At 43.9% G+C, this 16,215-nt stretch overlaps 1 protein-coding gene across 1 annotated transcript; it reads left to right on the forward strand.

Annotated features, from left to right (window-relative positions):
* Positions 1–3,282: 3,282 nt before the first annotated feature.
* Positions 3,283–15,917, forward strand: LOC112939272 (uncharacterized). The gene is made up of 4 exons (XM_026026136.2): positions 3,283–3,521; positions 13,293–14,922; positions 15,015–15,086; positions 15,193–15,917. Exons 1-4 carry the CDS (start codon positions 3,283–3,285, stop codon positions 15,604–15,606), a joined length of 2,355 nt encoding a protein of 784 aa, XP_025881921.2. The 3' UTR covers positions 15,607–15,917.
* The last annotated feature ends 298 nt before the right edge of the window (positions 15,918–16,215 follow it).

Raw genomic sequence — 16,215 nt, forward strand, 5'->3', positions numbered from 1 at the left:
AGAGAATAAATATATCGGAAGTAGATCAAGTGAAAATTAATTACATTGGGACTTGATAAAGTGATGATATTTTTTTTTAGTTTTGTGTTGATACCTGTATCGTTTTCCTTTTATCTGATGTAACTACAATATCAGTAAATAATGATAATGTTACATGTCAAATAACCCCCTGCATTATTTCTGAATCATGTCCTCCGGGTGGACTGTGCACATGTGAGTAAATGCGGATATTTCGGTCTTTTATATCCATAATGCAATTTAATCATTTTACAGCTACGTATATTCGTTACTTCAGAGCACACGCGTATCGGATAGCAAAATGTTCTATCATTTCTCCGTTCTGTTCATGGCTGATTGGCTATTTCACGATCGTGGAGTTGTACACTCCCCTGCACGAAAGCAGTTTTTTTTCTAGATGGATAGGCATCTTGAAGCTAAATGACCGCATGAGAAAATGACAACCGTGGGACGAGATCGTTGTCTGCCTGCAAAAATTGGCGTGGCATATAAATAGACGCGGGAGAGATCAGATTTTTTTCTAAGTCTCCTCCCCTCTTCTTTAGCTCACCTATCCACCTCAGCGGTCGTGCTAGGGAAGGGAGGCGGCGGCGCTCCGCGGTCGTGGGCAGTTCGGTAGCGGGGGTGGCGAGATCCGACGATGGCGACACGCGGGGGTGGCGGCATCCACCCCAAGCACGGCTCCCCTCCCCTCGCTCCCAGATCCGGCCGAAGGGGGAGGGGGAGGGCGGTGGTGGTGGCAGCGGTTCCCCTCCCTCCCAGATCCAGCCGGAGGGAGGGGGAGGGCGGTGGAAGCGGCGGCACCCACCCCCGACGGCGGCGGCGCCCCTGCAGCAGCCGTGCGGCTCCCCTCACCTCCCCTTCATTACCCTCTCCCTCTTAGAACCCTAACCCTAGATCCGGTCGGAGGTGGGTAGGGGCGCGAGTTGGGGTGGCGGCGATTTTTTTTTCGTCGAGAAAATTTTCGCAGGCGGGTGACTGGGCTGATTTTTGGCTGCCTGAGAAAACGATTTTTTTAGTGGTGCGTGAATTTCAGATTTTTAATGGTCACCTGCTTTCTTTTCAAGTATCTTCGCAGTAACTGAATTAAATGTGGCTTGGCCCTTAATCCAGTCTTTTGCAAAAGGCCAAACATGCAGTACACCTTTAGTTCTTTTTTGTCATGTAAGATTGTCTCTAAATTAATTTTATGCTTCCTCTTAAGATATAATATGCACTGTAGCTTCTAGGGCTAATTTGTTATACCTCCTATAGTACCTCATTTGTATCGAGTACCAAAATTTACACTATAAAATACATTCTAATACTTCCTTTGAAATGATTAAAAATTTCTAATTTATTTTTCTTTTTTGGAAATCACCTAGGCTGATAAATACACTTGTTCAATGTTCAGATGTTGTGATGTTAAGATTTTAAGGCAGCTAGATGTGTACTAACAAGAATATTGTAGGGCTAATAAAAAAATTAGAAATTTTTCTCAACGCTTGGATTATTTTTTTCCCCTTAAACTGCTATGAAATTTCTTGTAAAACTATTGATTTCCATAGATATTCTACATCTTAGTACACCGAAAGGTTCCATGCAATTTGATTTTTAAGCACCGTGCCACATTCAATTTTGTGGTAAATAGTTGTGGAATATATCACACAATGAAACAAAATTTAATAAGAAAGTATCTGTTTCTCATCTCTGAACTGATTTAAAGCATCACTAAGAGATATCCAAAAAATATATCCTTAAAATTTTGTTTTTAAGTCCTAGACAAAATTTGAGGTCTGAATATTCAGCTTTCCAATAGATGCTTAAATGGATTTCCTAAAACTAAAAAATGGGCCCTATAAAAAAGAAATATGATTTTCCAATACTCCCGATCACCCGTCCCTACAGACGATCCCTCGCACTCATCCATGGATTAGGAATGAGGACTCTCTAGTGTTGGACCCACTAGGGATTGCGAACAGTATTTTCCGGAGAGCGCTACGGCTCGGACGTCCGATATCCCACCAAATACCGGACGCCCATCCAAACCCTGAGCGTGTGTGCATGTGCATGTTGCTGCACTTCATTTTTTACTCCACAATCATGAGGAATCTTCCCATTTGACGTCTCATGTCCTAAAAAAAAGGTTGGTCAAATGTTCCTAGTTGACCATTAAGTGAAACATCAAATTATATATGGTGAAACAAAAAATCAGCAATTGAAACATTTAAAAATTTTATGAAACATAATGAAGATACACGTTGAAACATGTCGCTACCACATATGAAACAACTAGTATTAACGGATTGAAACATATGTTTTTCTTTTATCAAAATATAATCATGTGATATCTTGTTGTAAAAATTTAATTACAACGAATACAACGGTGTGATCAGATCATAGTTTGGATAATTAGTTCATGAGAAAAAATATTTTAAAGCTCGCAAAAATGCATACATGCATGCATGTATGAGGTGGAGAGAGATAGGAGGGTAGTGGCAAGTATTTCCGTGAATTTTATGAAACACAATAAAAATAGATGCTGAAACATGTTGCTATAACGTATGAAACATAAAGTATTAATGGTTTAAAACATATGTTTTTCTTTAATCGGAATATAATCATGTAATATCTTGCTATAAAGATTTAATTCCAATGAATATAATGGTGCAATCGGATTTTAGATCGGATAAGTAGTCTAGGAGAAAAAATATTTTGAAAATTGACACATGCATATGCATGGTTGAAATTAGCAGTTAGTTGATTGCAGATACTCCAACGTGGGAAGCATCGGCATGGTGTCCGATTTTCCTGTCTTGTTCGGACGGTCGATTACAAGCATTCTCCGTATTTTCGCCCCATAAATCTAAAATTATGGGATTGGGAATAGGATAGGATATCTGTTGGGCATCCTCTTACTTTATCATTCCTCACCTGCAAATCAGGTCATGAATTTTTCAGACTTTCATGTCCACATTCTTCCTTATAATTTTTAAGTATCTTCTCTGCACGTAATTACATGTTGCATGCCCATTTTGCCAAGATAACAGTATCATCCGTTTTAGGGGAACACTAGCTAGTAGTAAGACTCAAAGTAAAAGTGATCGTCTTTGAGTGTTGCCGGTCTTGTGGAATAATTCTTGTTATAAAGTCATGGATGGATGGCATGGTTTTAATCAGGACACACGTAGGCATGCAGGGAGAGAAACATCGGCACAAACAAACACACACACAGGCAAGAATTAGTTAAGGCGGGTGTGGTTGAAGCAGCAGCTAGGGAAGGCCATGGATCATGCAACTGCTGCTAGCACCACTACCAATGTAGCTGCAGAAGTACTTGGGCTGCCAGAGGCGAAGCTGAACTGGATGATACTGCGCTGGGTGTTCATCGACAAGTTGATCAGCAGCTTCGGGGCGTTGGCACTCGCTTGGGCCACCATCGTCCTGCTCGGTGGATTCTCCACCCTCATAAAACAGAAGGATTTCTGGTTCGTCACCATCATCTCCTTCATGGAAGCTGCCAGGTTTGTCATTTCGAATATAATTCAAATACAGTTTAATATTTTACGACTATAAGTTTCTTATAATTTATTAATGTTGGGGTGAGATCGGAAGTAAAAAAAAATTACCATATGCCCGGGGCCAAGGATGGTAGGGGGTGCGGGGGGATTGAGTTGGGGAGCGTTTTCTCAAGCAACATAGGCCTAGCCAAACAAAATCGCAAATCCTACGCGTCGGCGTCTGATGGGGAAAAAAAATCGGGCGCCCGCACCGCCCGCCACCCACGTACCCCCAACACGTGCGCCCGCGCCCACCATGTGTCCCCACCACGTGCGCCCCATTGCAACAACCGCCCGGATATAACGGAAACGCCCTATTATGGGGGATCCGTTTTATTTTTTTTGTTCCACCAACAATGTTTCAGCTAGTGTACTCGTGATGTTTCACTATATATGGGCAAATGATGTAGTGGATTTTTGATATTGTTTAATTATTTCATCATGATGAATACGTGGTTTGTTAATGTACACGGGGTTTAAGTGTTGCAATGGCTTTAAATCGTTTGTTACATACGTTGAACCAAATTATTTCATCTAGCGATCTGATCGTGTTTTACTTTTTTTTAAGAATTGAAACATTCTTTCGCTATTTACTGAAACATTCTTTTTATATAGGGTGAAAAACCGTCCGATTTTGTGGAAACCGTTGTTTCATACGTTGTATCAAATGTTTCATGGGGTGATTTGGTTGTGTTTCAGCTTTTTAAAAGATTGAGACATTTTTTTATCTATTTAGTGAAACATTTTCGACCTACTTAGTGAAACAACGCCCGATTTTTGGCAAAAAAAAAATCTGGCGTCCAAAAAAAATACACACATGATTTATACGTATAGAAAGTTAGTAATACACAACACTTTATACATATAAACTTGATAAATAGACATTTTGTACATATAAATTTTGCACATAAAAATTTTACATATAACTGTTGGATAAATTCAATGGCGTGTTTGCCCAACCCCAAAAAATTATACATAAAATAGTTTATGCATACATACTTTATAAGTAGATATTTTTGTTCATACAAACTTTGTACCTGTGAATTCAAAAATTAATCTTAACTAATATAAATATTCGTATTTTTCCTTTCGTCACATCCAATTTTCCTCCGTGTTTTCGTCCGTTCACAATCCGAATTGGTTAGTAATAGCGATGGAAAAATTGAAAAAAAAATGGTGGCCGCCAACGCCACCACTGCCACTGGAGGGAGAAGAGAGGCGGCGGAGGGAGCCGCCGCCGCTGGATCCGCCCGCGGTCGCCGCCACCGCTGATGGATCCACCCGCAGACACCGCAAACGCTGTCGTCGCCGTCGACGCCATCATAGGGACGGTTGTCGCCGAGGGAGCGCGGACGCCGCCGATGCCATCGTTGCCGAAGATGCCGCCTTTGGGAGGGCGCCTTCGCCGAGAGGGAGGAAGGGACGGCTGTCGAGGCCGATGGGGAGAGGGAGAGGGGGAGGAACGGCCGTCTTCGCCGCACCCCGTCGTCGCAGCGCCGTGCCGGTGAGACAGGCGAGAGAGGGGAAGAGAAGGAGCGGTGCCAGTGGGGTGAGGGGGAGGAGGAGAGGCGGCGTCGGGGGCGGAGGAGGTGACCGGCTAGGGGGACGGGGAGGGGGAGGGGAGGGTTAGGGTTAGGGTTTTCATCAATTTGGAACAGATCTGAGCCGTCTATCAAAATGAACGGCTCAAATCGATCGAGCGATGGGCCGCACCACTTGAGCCACACGTGGGCCGGCAGTTCAGCAAGTGAGAGGAGTATGGGGATAACAATTAAACTTTGGTCGCTTGCAGGCTAAAAGTGAGAGGAGTATGGGGATAATAATTGAACTTTGGTCGCTTGCGGGCTGAAGAAGAAAATGGGCTGAAAATGGCCCATAGAGATAAAATGATTTTTATTTTGATTTCCATTTAAATAAATGCTGAAATGATGTTTCTAATTATCAAAATTAGCAATTAAGCTATGTAAATTCTAACAAAATTTCAAAGAGTGTAATTAATATAGAAAATTTAATAAAAAAAATAAATCCAACCATAACATTTTATTTCTCACACTTACTTTACTCATAAATTAATTTAATTATATACCTGCCTTTTTTTTAAGATAATGGAATGGAATTATACCTACCTACTTAAAAAATACTCAAATAGTTCAGAAAATTTGTGTTCCATTTAATTAGAATTTAATATGTTTTAATTCAATTTTATCTTTTTTTTCTTTCCGTTGCAACGCACGGGCTCTTTTGCTGGTTTAAATAAAGAAAGGTACGGACTATAAGAACCATGTACAAAGGTAGAGTTCAATATGATTTCTTAATTAATACGTATCACATAGAGATCATCCTGCTATAATAGTAACAACAAGATCTCTTAATCGTTCAATTCTCCCCTTCGAAATGTGGCCTAAACTACAATGCTACAATTTTGTAGATGTTTCGTCATTGCATCATTTGAGCTTATTTCTTACATTCGTAGACGGGAAAGACTCACTATTGCGTCTTTCTACTCTTTGAAGAGTCCTCATATGAGATGCTTCAGGAATTTAGGGCAAATTTTGATAAAAATTATGAAATATCATATTTTAAGTTTTTGGCCAAATTTTGGATGTTTACAATCTTATGTTTATAATATGATATTTTGGATTTTTTTATCCAAATTTTGGAAGTTTTTGTCCTAGGGGTATTTTGGTCATTTGGACAAAATTTACAGTGCTAACGGAAGCTAACCGGACAGCGATGGTAAATCGTAGAAGTTAAGCAAAAGTCGATGACATATTGTATAACATGACAAAGTCAGCGGCAAATCATAGACTTGTAACAAAGTTAGTGGCATAAAATGGATTCTCTCTATTTTTCAAAAGTTGCGTTGTCATGATCATTACAACAAATGTATTTTCTAACTAGAGAACTCGCACGATTAATAGAGTAATTAGCATCATTAGAAATGAATTAATTATGGTTATTTTTTAATTAACACCATTAGTAATTAATTAATCACTAATCAGGATGATTAATGGCTAACCAGCGAGGTCGAGGCCATGTCGTTTGCCGACCACGAGATCCTCGCAACCTGGCAACCGTGTCACTGCCCTGCGAGGCCGGTGGCCGCGTCATCCCTATCACGCGTTGGTCTTACAATTTCGTCACAAGTTCATATTACGCAACCCTCCTACTACACGAAGTAGTCTAAGAGGGTCCCATAATGTCTACAAGAATTGGAGACATAGAGATGTAGGGGTAGGACTCTTTTCCTTCATTCATTCACTTGTCCAATACAATAGCACCTCCTCCCCTCTATATATAGGCATAGCCATGAGTACTTTCCATATTTAGTGATGGGCCCAATTAGTGGATAACCGGGCCGGGCTTTCATGGGCCGGCGGTTTCCTAACACTCCCCCTTTGGCTCTCACTGCGTGATGCCTATGCCTCATCAAAACTTCACAAAAACCCAGTGGGAAAAATTTAGAGAAGGAGTAAATAGCATACGCTTGCAACGTCGCATGAATTGCCTCATTAAAAACCTTGATAAGAAACTGCTGGGAAAACTTATCCAAGGGAAAAAGAGTACAATTCACCCAATTCTTCGTTCAATCTTTCTAGATTGATTCTGGGTACTTGAATTTCTATATCAAGATTCTAGAATGAGTTAGCGAAATTCTCCCCCTGAATTTTGCATTCCTCTAAGTCTCATTATTCCAATTTCTCGGACACACCTATTCAAGAGAAGATGTCAATAATGAGTTAGTGGACAGATCTATAAGACTTCCACATGACTTAGTTCACTGCTTCTATGCAATTCATGCGCATAGAAGAGCTTGGGGTTCATGCGCTTAGTGAGTTTGCTTCTCACGTAACTCATTTGCATATATGCGACATATGCTGCTTTTAGTTTCATAAGTAGTAGGGGTTGAGATAGTTTCCAAGTCGCAATTGCTGTCGCGGGTAACCATCCCTCAAAACCATGCCGAGGCTCTGAACAGTTCAACGATGTTTAGTTCGGTTTAGTTCAATTAGCCAAGTATTTGTGTGCTGCTATAACACACTTGTGTTTGGGAATTCCGTCCCATTTTGGCGATAATTGACTAACCAAAGCTATGCACCATGAACATTTCTAAGTGCGGTTGGACTGATGTACTAGACTTCCATCTGTCGCATGCTTTTAGCTGCAAGCGTGAGCATGATTTGGGTTCAGCCAAATATTTCAAAATTAAACTCAAATTCACACGAACGAGTTTGCTTCTTCGATTCTTTTCTGGTTTATTCTTTCTATGTTGGTTCGGGACCTAGTACTTCTTCATGTACTATTATGCAAGTGTCCGATCCAAACTCCTGAAATGCATTCATTGATTCTATCTTCAATGCTTGTTAATATTCAGGTTGAGTTCTTCTTTTCAACTTCTAATTCATTTATTCAACTCCTGGTTGACTGCCATTGAGTTTTGTTGTCTAAAGGAGACATTGCCCATAATCGATCTCATTGCCAACTTCTATTGGTTGCATGAGACTGTATGCGAATATCCATGCATATACAAGGAGATGCATTTTCATATGCTTCTTCTTCTTTGCTTAATATTTCTTGATGTGGGTATGTACCAGCGTTAATGTGCACTCCAACAGCTAGTTTTCTTCCTTCATGGGAAGGTGCGGTACGCCTATTCTGAGGTTCCATACTGTTTGCCAGATCTCAACTAGCTCCCCTTCTATTCGGTGAGGTACCTTTCGTGACTTTGAGTATGATAGTCCCTCTTGCCCTGATTTCACCAGACGTCTCCGCTTACTTTAGGGGCATGAGGAGCCGGAGTTTCTTGTCCAATTCTTTTTGTTCGAGGCCTCTAGATAAGACGAGGGGTACCTTTACTTTCTTTGGTATCACCCTCCTCCGGTGCATTTCGTTCATGCAACTTAGTCAAAATCTTCGAAATCACAAAAGTATTTACAAAGTGATTTGGCAGTTTTAATTCTTTATGCAAACTGCATTCACTAGTGTGGTGTAACATGCATTAGTCCCGGACTATCACATTTCCTGACATTTCCTATCTAAGGGTACATTCTTTCCCCCTAAATGATTGGAAATAATTCTTATTTGTCAAGGAATTTAGGCTTCACAACTATCTCCGTAAAAGGTTTCCGACTTTCGGAGAGAGCCTTTTGCAACGTATTATGATAGTGGGATATGCACATAAACCAAACAGATGCAATAGCACTAGTTGCAGGATGGATGTTCATGCCGATGGTCTGAATTTGCTTCCAGAGTCTGCTGCTTTCAGGACTACATGTCCTTTTCTACTGCGAGTACTACAACAATGATATAGCAAAAATTGCAATTCATAGCTTATACTTAGTCCGCTTATGCGGATATTTGGTACTTCGTGCGGCCAATTCACCAATCATCAAATGCAATGCAAGCATTGTCCTCGCGGACTTCTGAAGATCATTTAGTGAGTTCTATTGGAGTTCACATGATCTTGCTAGATCAGTCTTGGCAGACACGGTGTCTAAGAGACACTTGATGTTTGCTGCTTCGGAAGCGCGTTTATCCATACAGTACCAAATGGAAGCCACATATATTCTTCGCAATCCAGTTTAGGGATGCTAGAACAATATGCGGTTTATGCATTGATCTCCTGTCGGTGCATACTGGCACACAAATCTTCATGATTTAGGAAAATTATGCATATATGTGCTATGACCATACGAGTTGTAATATTTATGCCTATAATTCTAAGACCAAAAATGGCTGAAAATCCATTGCTAAGAGGGTGTAGCCCAAATCATCACACTTTTTAGAGAGTTCAATGGGGTTGACGGACAATAGATGCTTCTATAAAGTGCACAATTGTTCCACAGGTAATATGACTGTGGTACATTCTAAGCCGACAAATTCAGTTGTTGCTGCTAGCAACGGTCATAATATTTCCAGTTCTATAGGGTCTGGAAATACCTCCTTCTCTTAAAGTGTTATTTGTGGTTACGCGGACCACAATTCATTTTTTTCTTTTATGTTTGGGTGGTACACAAAATTCAAAGCATTGTAACTATGTGCTATAAGAGAGCAACAAAATAGTAAATGCCTTAAATATGCTATTTTATACTGGAAATAATTCTTTATTGCGGGGAAAATGTGTGCTCTACATGGGCAAAGATCATTTATTCAATCCAATATTCTATTTCACAATTGCAACAAGTGATGACGAAGTATATTGATTCAACGAGGTATTCCGGTACTTCGGATTCAATTAACTTCGTAGCGAGCTTCTTGCTCGACAGCTATGGCAATTATTTATTATCCTGACATCAATTTTAGGGCTGATCCGATATAGCATAGGAGATTCTTCGTCCATAGCCATGCAAATAGGCTAGGAGCTTTCCCCCTCAATTCATGATGAGCGTGCTATTAGGATTGTCCTTTTCCTTTAATGTTCATAGTTCTAGATTGTTTCACCTTGACCTGTGTTCTACTCCCCCATTTTCCTCCTCTTTCGTTGAGGTAAGTGCACCAAGCTAGCTACTCGTGTTGAACTCGCCATCAACTGTGCTAGTTGGTTTTGGAAGACAATTTTTTCTAGTGAACACTATCCTGAACATTACGCAATTCAATTATCAACTAGTTAGGCATACTTCTTGTATGTGTACTAGTGATACTTGCATGCAACTTTCGTCACGTTCGGGTAGAACATTAAGAGTTTCAGCGGTATTCAATGCAAATGCGATGCATCATATTACCATACTCTCTCTGGGTCATCTGCTTGGTGAATCATAGTCGAAAAATACCCATTCTTGCTTATAGTTCTTGCTCTACGAAAGATAAGGTATATACCATAATCCTCTAAATGCTAACGCGCTCATGCGTTTAGCGTACTCATTCATGAGAGTAGCTTGGAGGCACTGGCGAGAGTTTGAAATGCTAGATCAAACTCATCGAGTCAATGCCTATAGCGTGATTGGATTAATGGTACCATAGAGCGTCTTGCTCTATTGTAATTTCGGCATTGAATAAATATATCAGAGATATTCAAGATTCGGCAAATTTTCTAATTCGCGATGCACGTCATTTTTCTATATATGCGCAAAATTAGATTCAGGTAAAAATGCACAACTGTTGCAATATAATGGTTCACAAGATTCCCGCAAATAATTCCAATATATTCTATGCAATTCTATACATTTTATCACAACGGTATTAATTAAAAGTAATAAAAGCATCACAAATAATCAATAATCGTAAATGCGATAATTAAATTTCATAATCATATATATCAGCAATAAAGGTACCTGAAATGCGAGGTCGAGGTCAAAAATTCAGAGGGCCTGTTTGGCACAGCTCCAGCTCCAGCTCCACCCCTCCTGGAGCTGGAGCTCAGCCAAACAGTTTCAGCTCCACCAAAACTAGGAGTGGAGTTGGGTGGAGCTCTCTCACAAAATGTACTAGAGTTGTGGAGTTGGGTTTAGGCAGCTCCACAACTCCACTCCAGACTCAACTCCTGGAGTTATATTTAAGAGTTGGAGCTATACCAAACAGGCCCAAGGGGTTTATGCGAGAATATGATTTCGGTGATATTTGCAAATTCTTGATGCCATTGAAACAAATATCCCAAATGCAGAGGGTTATTTGCGTGCTTTCTAGAAAGTTCAGGGTTTAAGACGCAAAGATTCCAATGCAGAGGATCATGCGCTTAATTTCCAAAAACAGCAAGGGCCTTTTTGCAAAATCACAGGGGAATCTTTCCTGCTCGGCGGGGCGGCCAGGCGTCAAGGCAGCACGACGGCGAGGCGGCCATGCGCAGCGTCCAGGCTGCCAAGCGCGGCTTCTAGGCGGTGCCGGCGCCGAGGCGGCCATGCGCGGCGGCGAGGCGGCCAGGCTGCGCCGGCGGCCATAGCTGTTTGCTGCTTCCTTGTTTTTTTTTTCTCTTTCCTTTCTTCTTCCTTTGATTGCTCCCTTGCCATGCATGGCAAGCGGGCAGTGGCCGGCGCGGCGGCTGTCCAGCGAGCCTCGCGCGGGCGCGGCGCGCTGGGTCGGCGGCGGCGTCGCGCAGGTGCAGCGCGGCGGCTCGGTGGCGACCTCGCGCATGCGTGGCGCGGCGGCCATGAGGCGCGACGAGGCCGTGCGACGGCCGAGCGCGGCCCGGCGCAGGCGCGGTGGACAGCGCGGTGGTCGGCGAGGGGTGGCCGTGTGGCGGCGGCATGGCCCTGCATGGGCTCGGTGGCCGGCGACACTGCCTCATCACGTTCCCCACATTTTCTTTTTCTATTCAATTTCTTCCTTTGATTGGGGCATTTGCCATATGCGGCGGCGCGGCCGGCCAAGATGCGGCACCTCGCGGCGGCCGGAGCGGCGCGGGTGAAGCCGGCGCGGTGCAGCCGTGCGACGGCGGGGTGAGGCCATGCGGCTCGTCCTCAGCGCAAGCCGCAAGCGGTGTGGCACCGACGGTACTTGGTGCGGGCTCGGCCGGGCTCGGCGAGGCGCAGGCCGGTCGGCAGTGGTGGCCTAGCGATGCGTTTGCAGGGCGCGGGCTTGGCACAGGATGCGGCCATGCGAGGATGGTGCGCGCGCCGCCGTTCGATGGCGAGGCGCGGCGCAGTGCAGTCGTGGGCCGGTGATGCTCGGCCGTGCGTCGGCGGCGAGGGCGGCGCGGGTGCGGCCGTTTTTGTATAGACGGCGCAGTCGCGACCTCTACGGGCACCGCCGTCGCCGTCGCAAGCCTCAGCGGTGCGGCCGGCGTGGCCTTTTCTCTTTTTTTTTTCAATTTTATTCCTTCTTTTCTTGGTTCTGTTCTTCATCCTTGAAGTCCTCTCCGGCCAGTGCCTCCATGGCACGCAGGCACGCTGCCCTTGCAGGGTGCGGCCGTGGTGTTGCATGCGCAGGCTAGCGGCCATGGCGCGGGTTCGCCGCCATGGCGCTTCGTCAGCATGCAAACGCCGTGTATTGTCAATCGCGGTTTCCACCAATCGGCATACACCGGCGACTCCAAGTCGGCTGTGGTGGATTTCGTCGAGAACGGCAAAAACGGAACAAGAACAAAGAGAAAGAGAGGAATTCGTTTTCGCGATTAGATCGGCGAGATGCAAAACGGATCTGCGAGTTCTTACCCTTTTTCTTCCTTGGTCTTCGGTAAAACGTCATGCTGATAACGTATTACGCAACCCTCCTGCTACACGAAGTAGTTCAAGAGGGTCCCGTAATGTTTACAAGAATTGGAGACATAGAGATGTAGGGGTAGGACTCTTTTCTTTCATTCATTCACTTGTCCAATACAATAGCACCTCCTCCCCTCTATATATAGGCATAGCCATGAGCACTTTCCATATTTAGTGATGGGCCTAATTAGTGGGTAACCGGGCCGGGCCTTCATGGGCCGGCGGTTTCCTAATAGTTCGTACTGCTGAACTGCGACGACGGTCTATTCATGTAAAACCGTTTGAATCTCATATATTTTTGAGAAAAAAAAACTTCAACAGTATAATTTCAAAAAAAATTCCACTTTGTGCTTATTTTGTGCTTTCACTAACGGCTGATCAGCTCACCTCACCATACAAAACACTAACCAATTTGAACTCAGACCGCCATACAGGACTTGACTGAACATGATGAAAACATAAACAACGAGATTAACTCAACACATGTCCCTTCCTTTCTTCAACTCTCGCATATAGTGCCTTGTACAAAACAAGAAGGCCGGGGTGAATTAAACGGATCCTCACTAACTTGCACTTTGCAATCCCACTTTCCAAATGGCAGGCTTTTCAGCAGTGCCGTGGATCCAAGGGATCAGTTCATCCTCAATGCTCCTGAAGTGGTGGCGGCAGAGACCGAAAGATTTGAGGCTATGGAGAATGGAAGCTGGCAAAGACACATAAGCATCAACCGGCAGGTGTCGTCGTCGTCTGTGACAGCACAAGGCTTGAGAGCCAAGGTCGCGTCATACTACGCCAAGCGCTGCAGCTGCGGCTTCTTCCTCGCCAAGCTCCTGCTGATGGGCTTCGCGCTCGTGCTGTACTCCGCCGCCGTCGCCTCCGTCGTCCTCGCCGCGCTGCGCCTGAGCAAGCAAGACTATGTTGATCCGGCGGACCAGGGCAGCAGCGACCACAAGAGCATCAAGGGTTCACTCAACCTCTTCTACGGCCTGGTGCTCGTACAGGGCGCCTCCGACTTGCTAGCCCAAGCCATGTTCACCGTCGCCGACATTCAGCTGGTGCTCAAGATCACGGAGGCGTACCAGCTCGGCCCCTTGGGGAAGCAGATGGTGAGCCATTACATGCTTGTCACCTACCTGAGATGCTCCGGTGGTAACGTCCGCGAAGCCATGAACATGGACCTGGTTAGCTTCGCCATGGAGCTGGTGCGATCCAACTCCATCGCGGATCGCCTCGTCGGGGTCGGTGTTCTTGACAGCATCCTTAGAGTGCCCAAGTACAGAGCGCTGGCGCTCATGAGGCTCCGAGCTTCTGCCGACACGGTCGGCGGCGTGGTCAGCATGCTAGGACTGACGAACAACACCCGGAAGGAAGTGAATACCAGAGGGCATGCTGCAGGCGTCATCTTGGAGCTCTCTCGGGACCTTCTCCTTGAGAGCTTCCCAGCAATGCTGCCGATCGTGTCATCGTTGATCGTTGCTGCTGACAACTCTGGCAACGATGTGACTGTGAGCATGGAGTTCACCTGGTTCGGTGTGAAAATCCTCAACAAGATCATGGACAATCCGGACAACTGCAACAAGGTCGCGGATGCTGATGGCCAGGTGATTGCAAGCATTGTGAACCTCACAGCTGTTACTGGTGATGATCGCAGCTTGAGCATAGTCTCATCATCTGCAGTCAGAGACGAAGAGATCATTTTGGAGGCAGTTCAGGTGTTGCACAAGCTAGTTAGCGCTGCTGGTGATTCTGGGAGAGTGCTTAGGTGCAAAGTCTCTGACAATGTCTATGTACTCAGGAACATTAGCAAGATACTACAACACCCTAGAAGCCAAGTAAAGCTACTTGTTGAAGCCATTGGAGTTCTTGCTTGTTTAGCATTGGATGAGACCGGGAGGGAAGAGATTGCATCCTCTCCACAAATTATTAGGAAGCTTGTCTCTTTCCTTGTTCCAAGGTCACAGATGATTTCTGAAATTTCAGCTGATAGAAGACAGCTAGCAAAACCTAATGCTGAAGCACTAGTTATGCTTGCAATGGATAATCAAAGCATTGTCTGGAAGATCCAAGAAGAACTGAAGCCTCAAGACATGCAGAAACTTGTCGAGATGCTCTCTGCTGACTCTACTGGGTTCAAAACGAACGTTGCAAAACTTTCGGGCATTTTACACGCCAACTCCAGAGCAGAGCATGCTCATCTTCAGAAGACAATAATCAACACTGCACTACCAACGGTAATGTCCGGTTATTATTTTCTAAAAGTTTTATAGTGTCCTTACAGTGTTAAATTCTATAATTCTAATGCTTGTGCTGTCATCATCTACAGCTGCTGAAAGCAATAAAGTCAGAAGTGGAGAAGCTAGAGGATCCTGTACTGTATGCTGGAGAACATGCTAATGTAAGAAAGTTATCCTCCAAATCACACATTTCTCCAAAATCATATATCTTTTATCAGTTATTAATTCTCTCTCTAAATATATTCTTGGTGGTGTATATAAACACAGAATTTCCAAGAATGGAGGACCAAGCAGGGTGCACTACTAGAGAGCTTTGTTGGGCTCAGTGTTCAGATCTGCACATCCATTCACGCAAGCGATTTCAATGAAGCTCTCCGGAGTGCCAATGTTACAGTGTACATGGTCATGCAGAAGCTTAGAAAGATCCTAGATTTATACAAGTCACCAGCCATCGAGTTCCCAGGGATAAGGCGAGTCGCAGTAGAACTAATCATTTGGATGAAGCAATGCAGTAGCCACTGCAATGAAGTTTTCTTTCAGTGTGAAATGGATAAGGCGCTGAAAGAAGTAGCTGGAACAGAAGAAAGGCTTGAAATGTTTAAGATATTCTACTATGGTGTTGGAATTGTTAAGCACAGCGAGCCCATTTCTTCCCTTGTCAACTTAGCTCTCGGTCTCTAAGCTATCACTGGTATGCGCTGAATGTTCTGTTTCTTTATTGCAAAAGATGGGAACAGAGATGTGCGGCCTTCATCTTGAGGATGTGGCTAAGTCAAAGCTTGAAGGAGAAAAGCTGAAGGAACTCGCAAGACCTTCTGAAGATGCAGAATAATTTTAATTCTTGTCTAGTTTGGTCATGTTAGTTGTTTTGGTTAAACCTTTGTAGGACAAGTCCTTATCTTTTGCTTGCTTGCAGTCTGAACTTGATATATTCACTCAGTTATTTTATTTGTAATGAAGTTCTGTGGCCCAATCTTTATCAGGCAAACTCCGTTTATAACTTTTTATTCGTTATATGCAGTATGTTATGGCTGACAGCAGCTGTCGTGATTGGAATGTGCTCTGCTAGAATATTAGAGGTTGAAATGCTGTTGAAAAATGGGATGCTCTTAGACAGCCTGTGTCTGACAGTAATAGCCAGGTTGTGTGTTTACAGGAAACGAAAAGAGAGGTTATAGATAAGGAGTTTCTGAAGAAAGTTTTGCCAAAAATTTTTGATAGTTTTCTTTTTGTCCCTTCCAGAGGGGCTTCTGGAGGCATTCTTGTTGCTTGGATTAGTAAGTTAGATAG

This window comes from Oryza sativa, chromosome 1 (assembly GCF_034140825.1).
Source record: "Oryza sativa Japonica Group chromosome 1, ASM3414082v1".
In the NCBI taxonomy this organism is placed as follows: domain Eukaryota; kingdom Viridiplantae; phylum Streptophyta; class Magnoliopsida; order Poales; family Poaceae; genus Oryza; species Oryza sativa.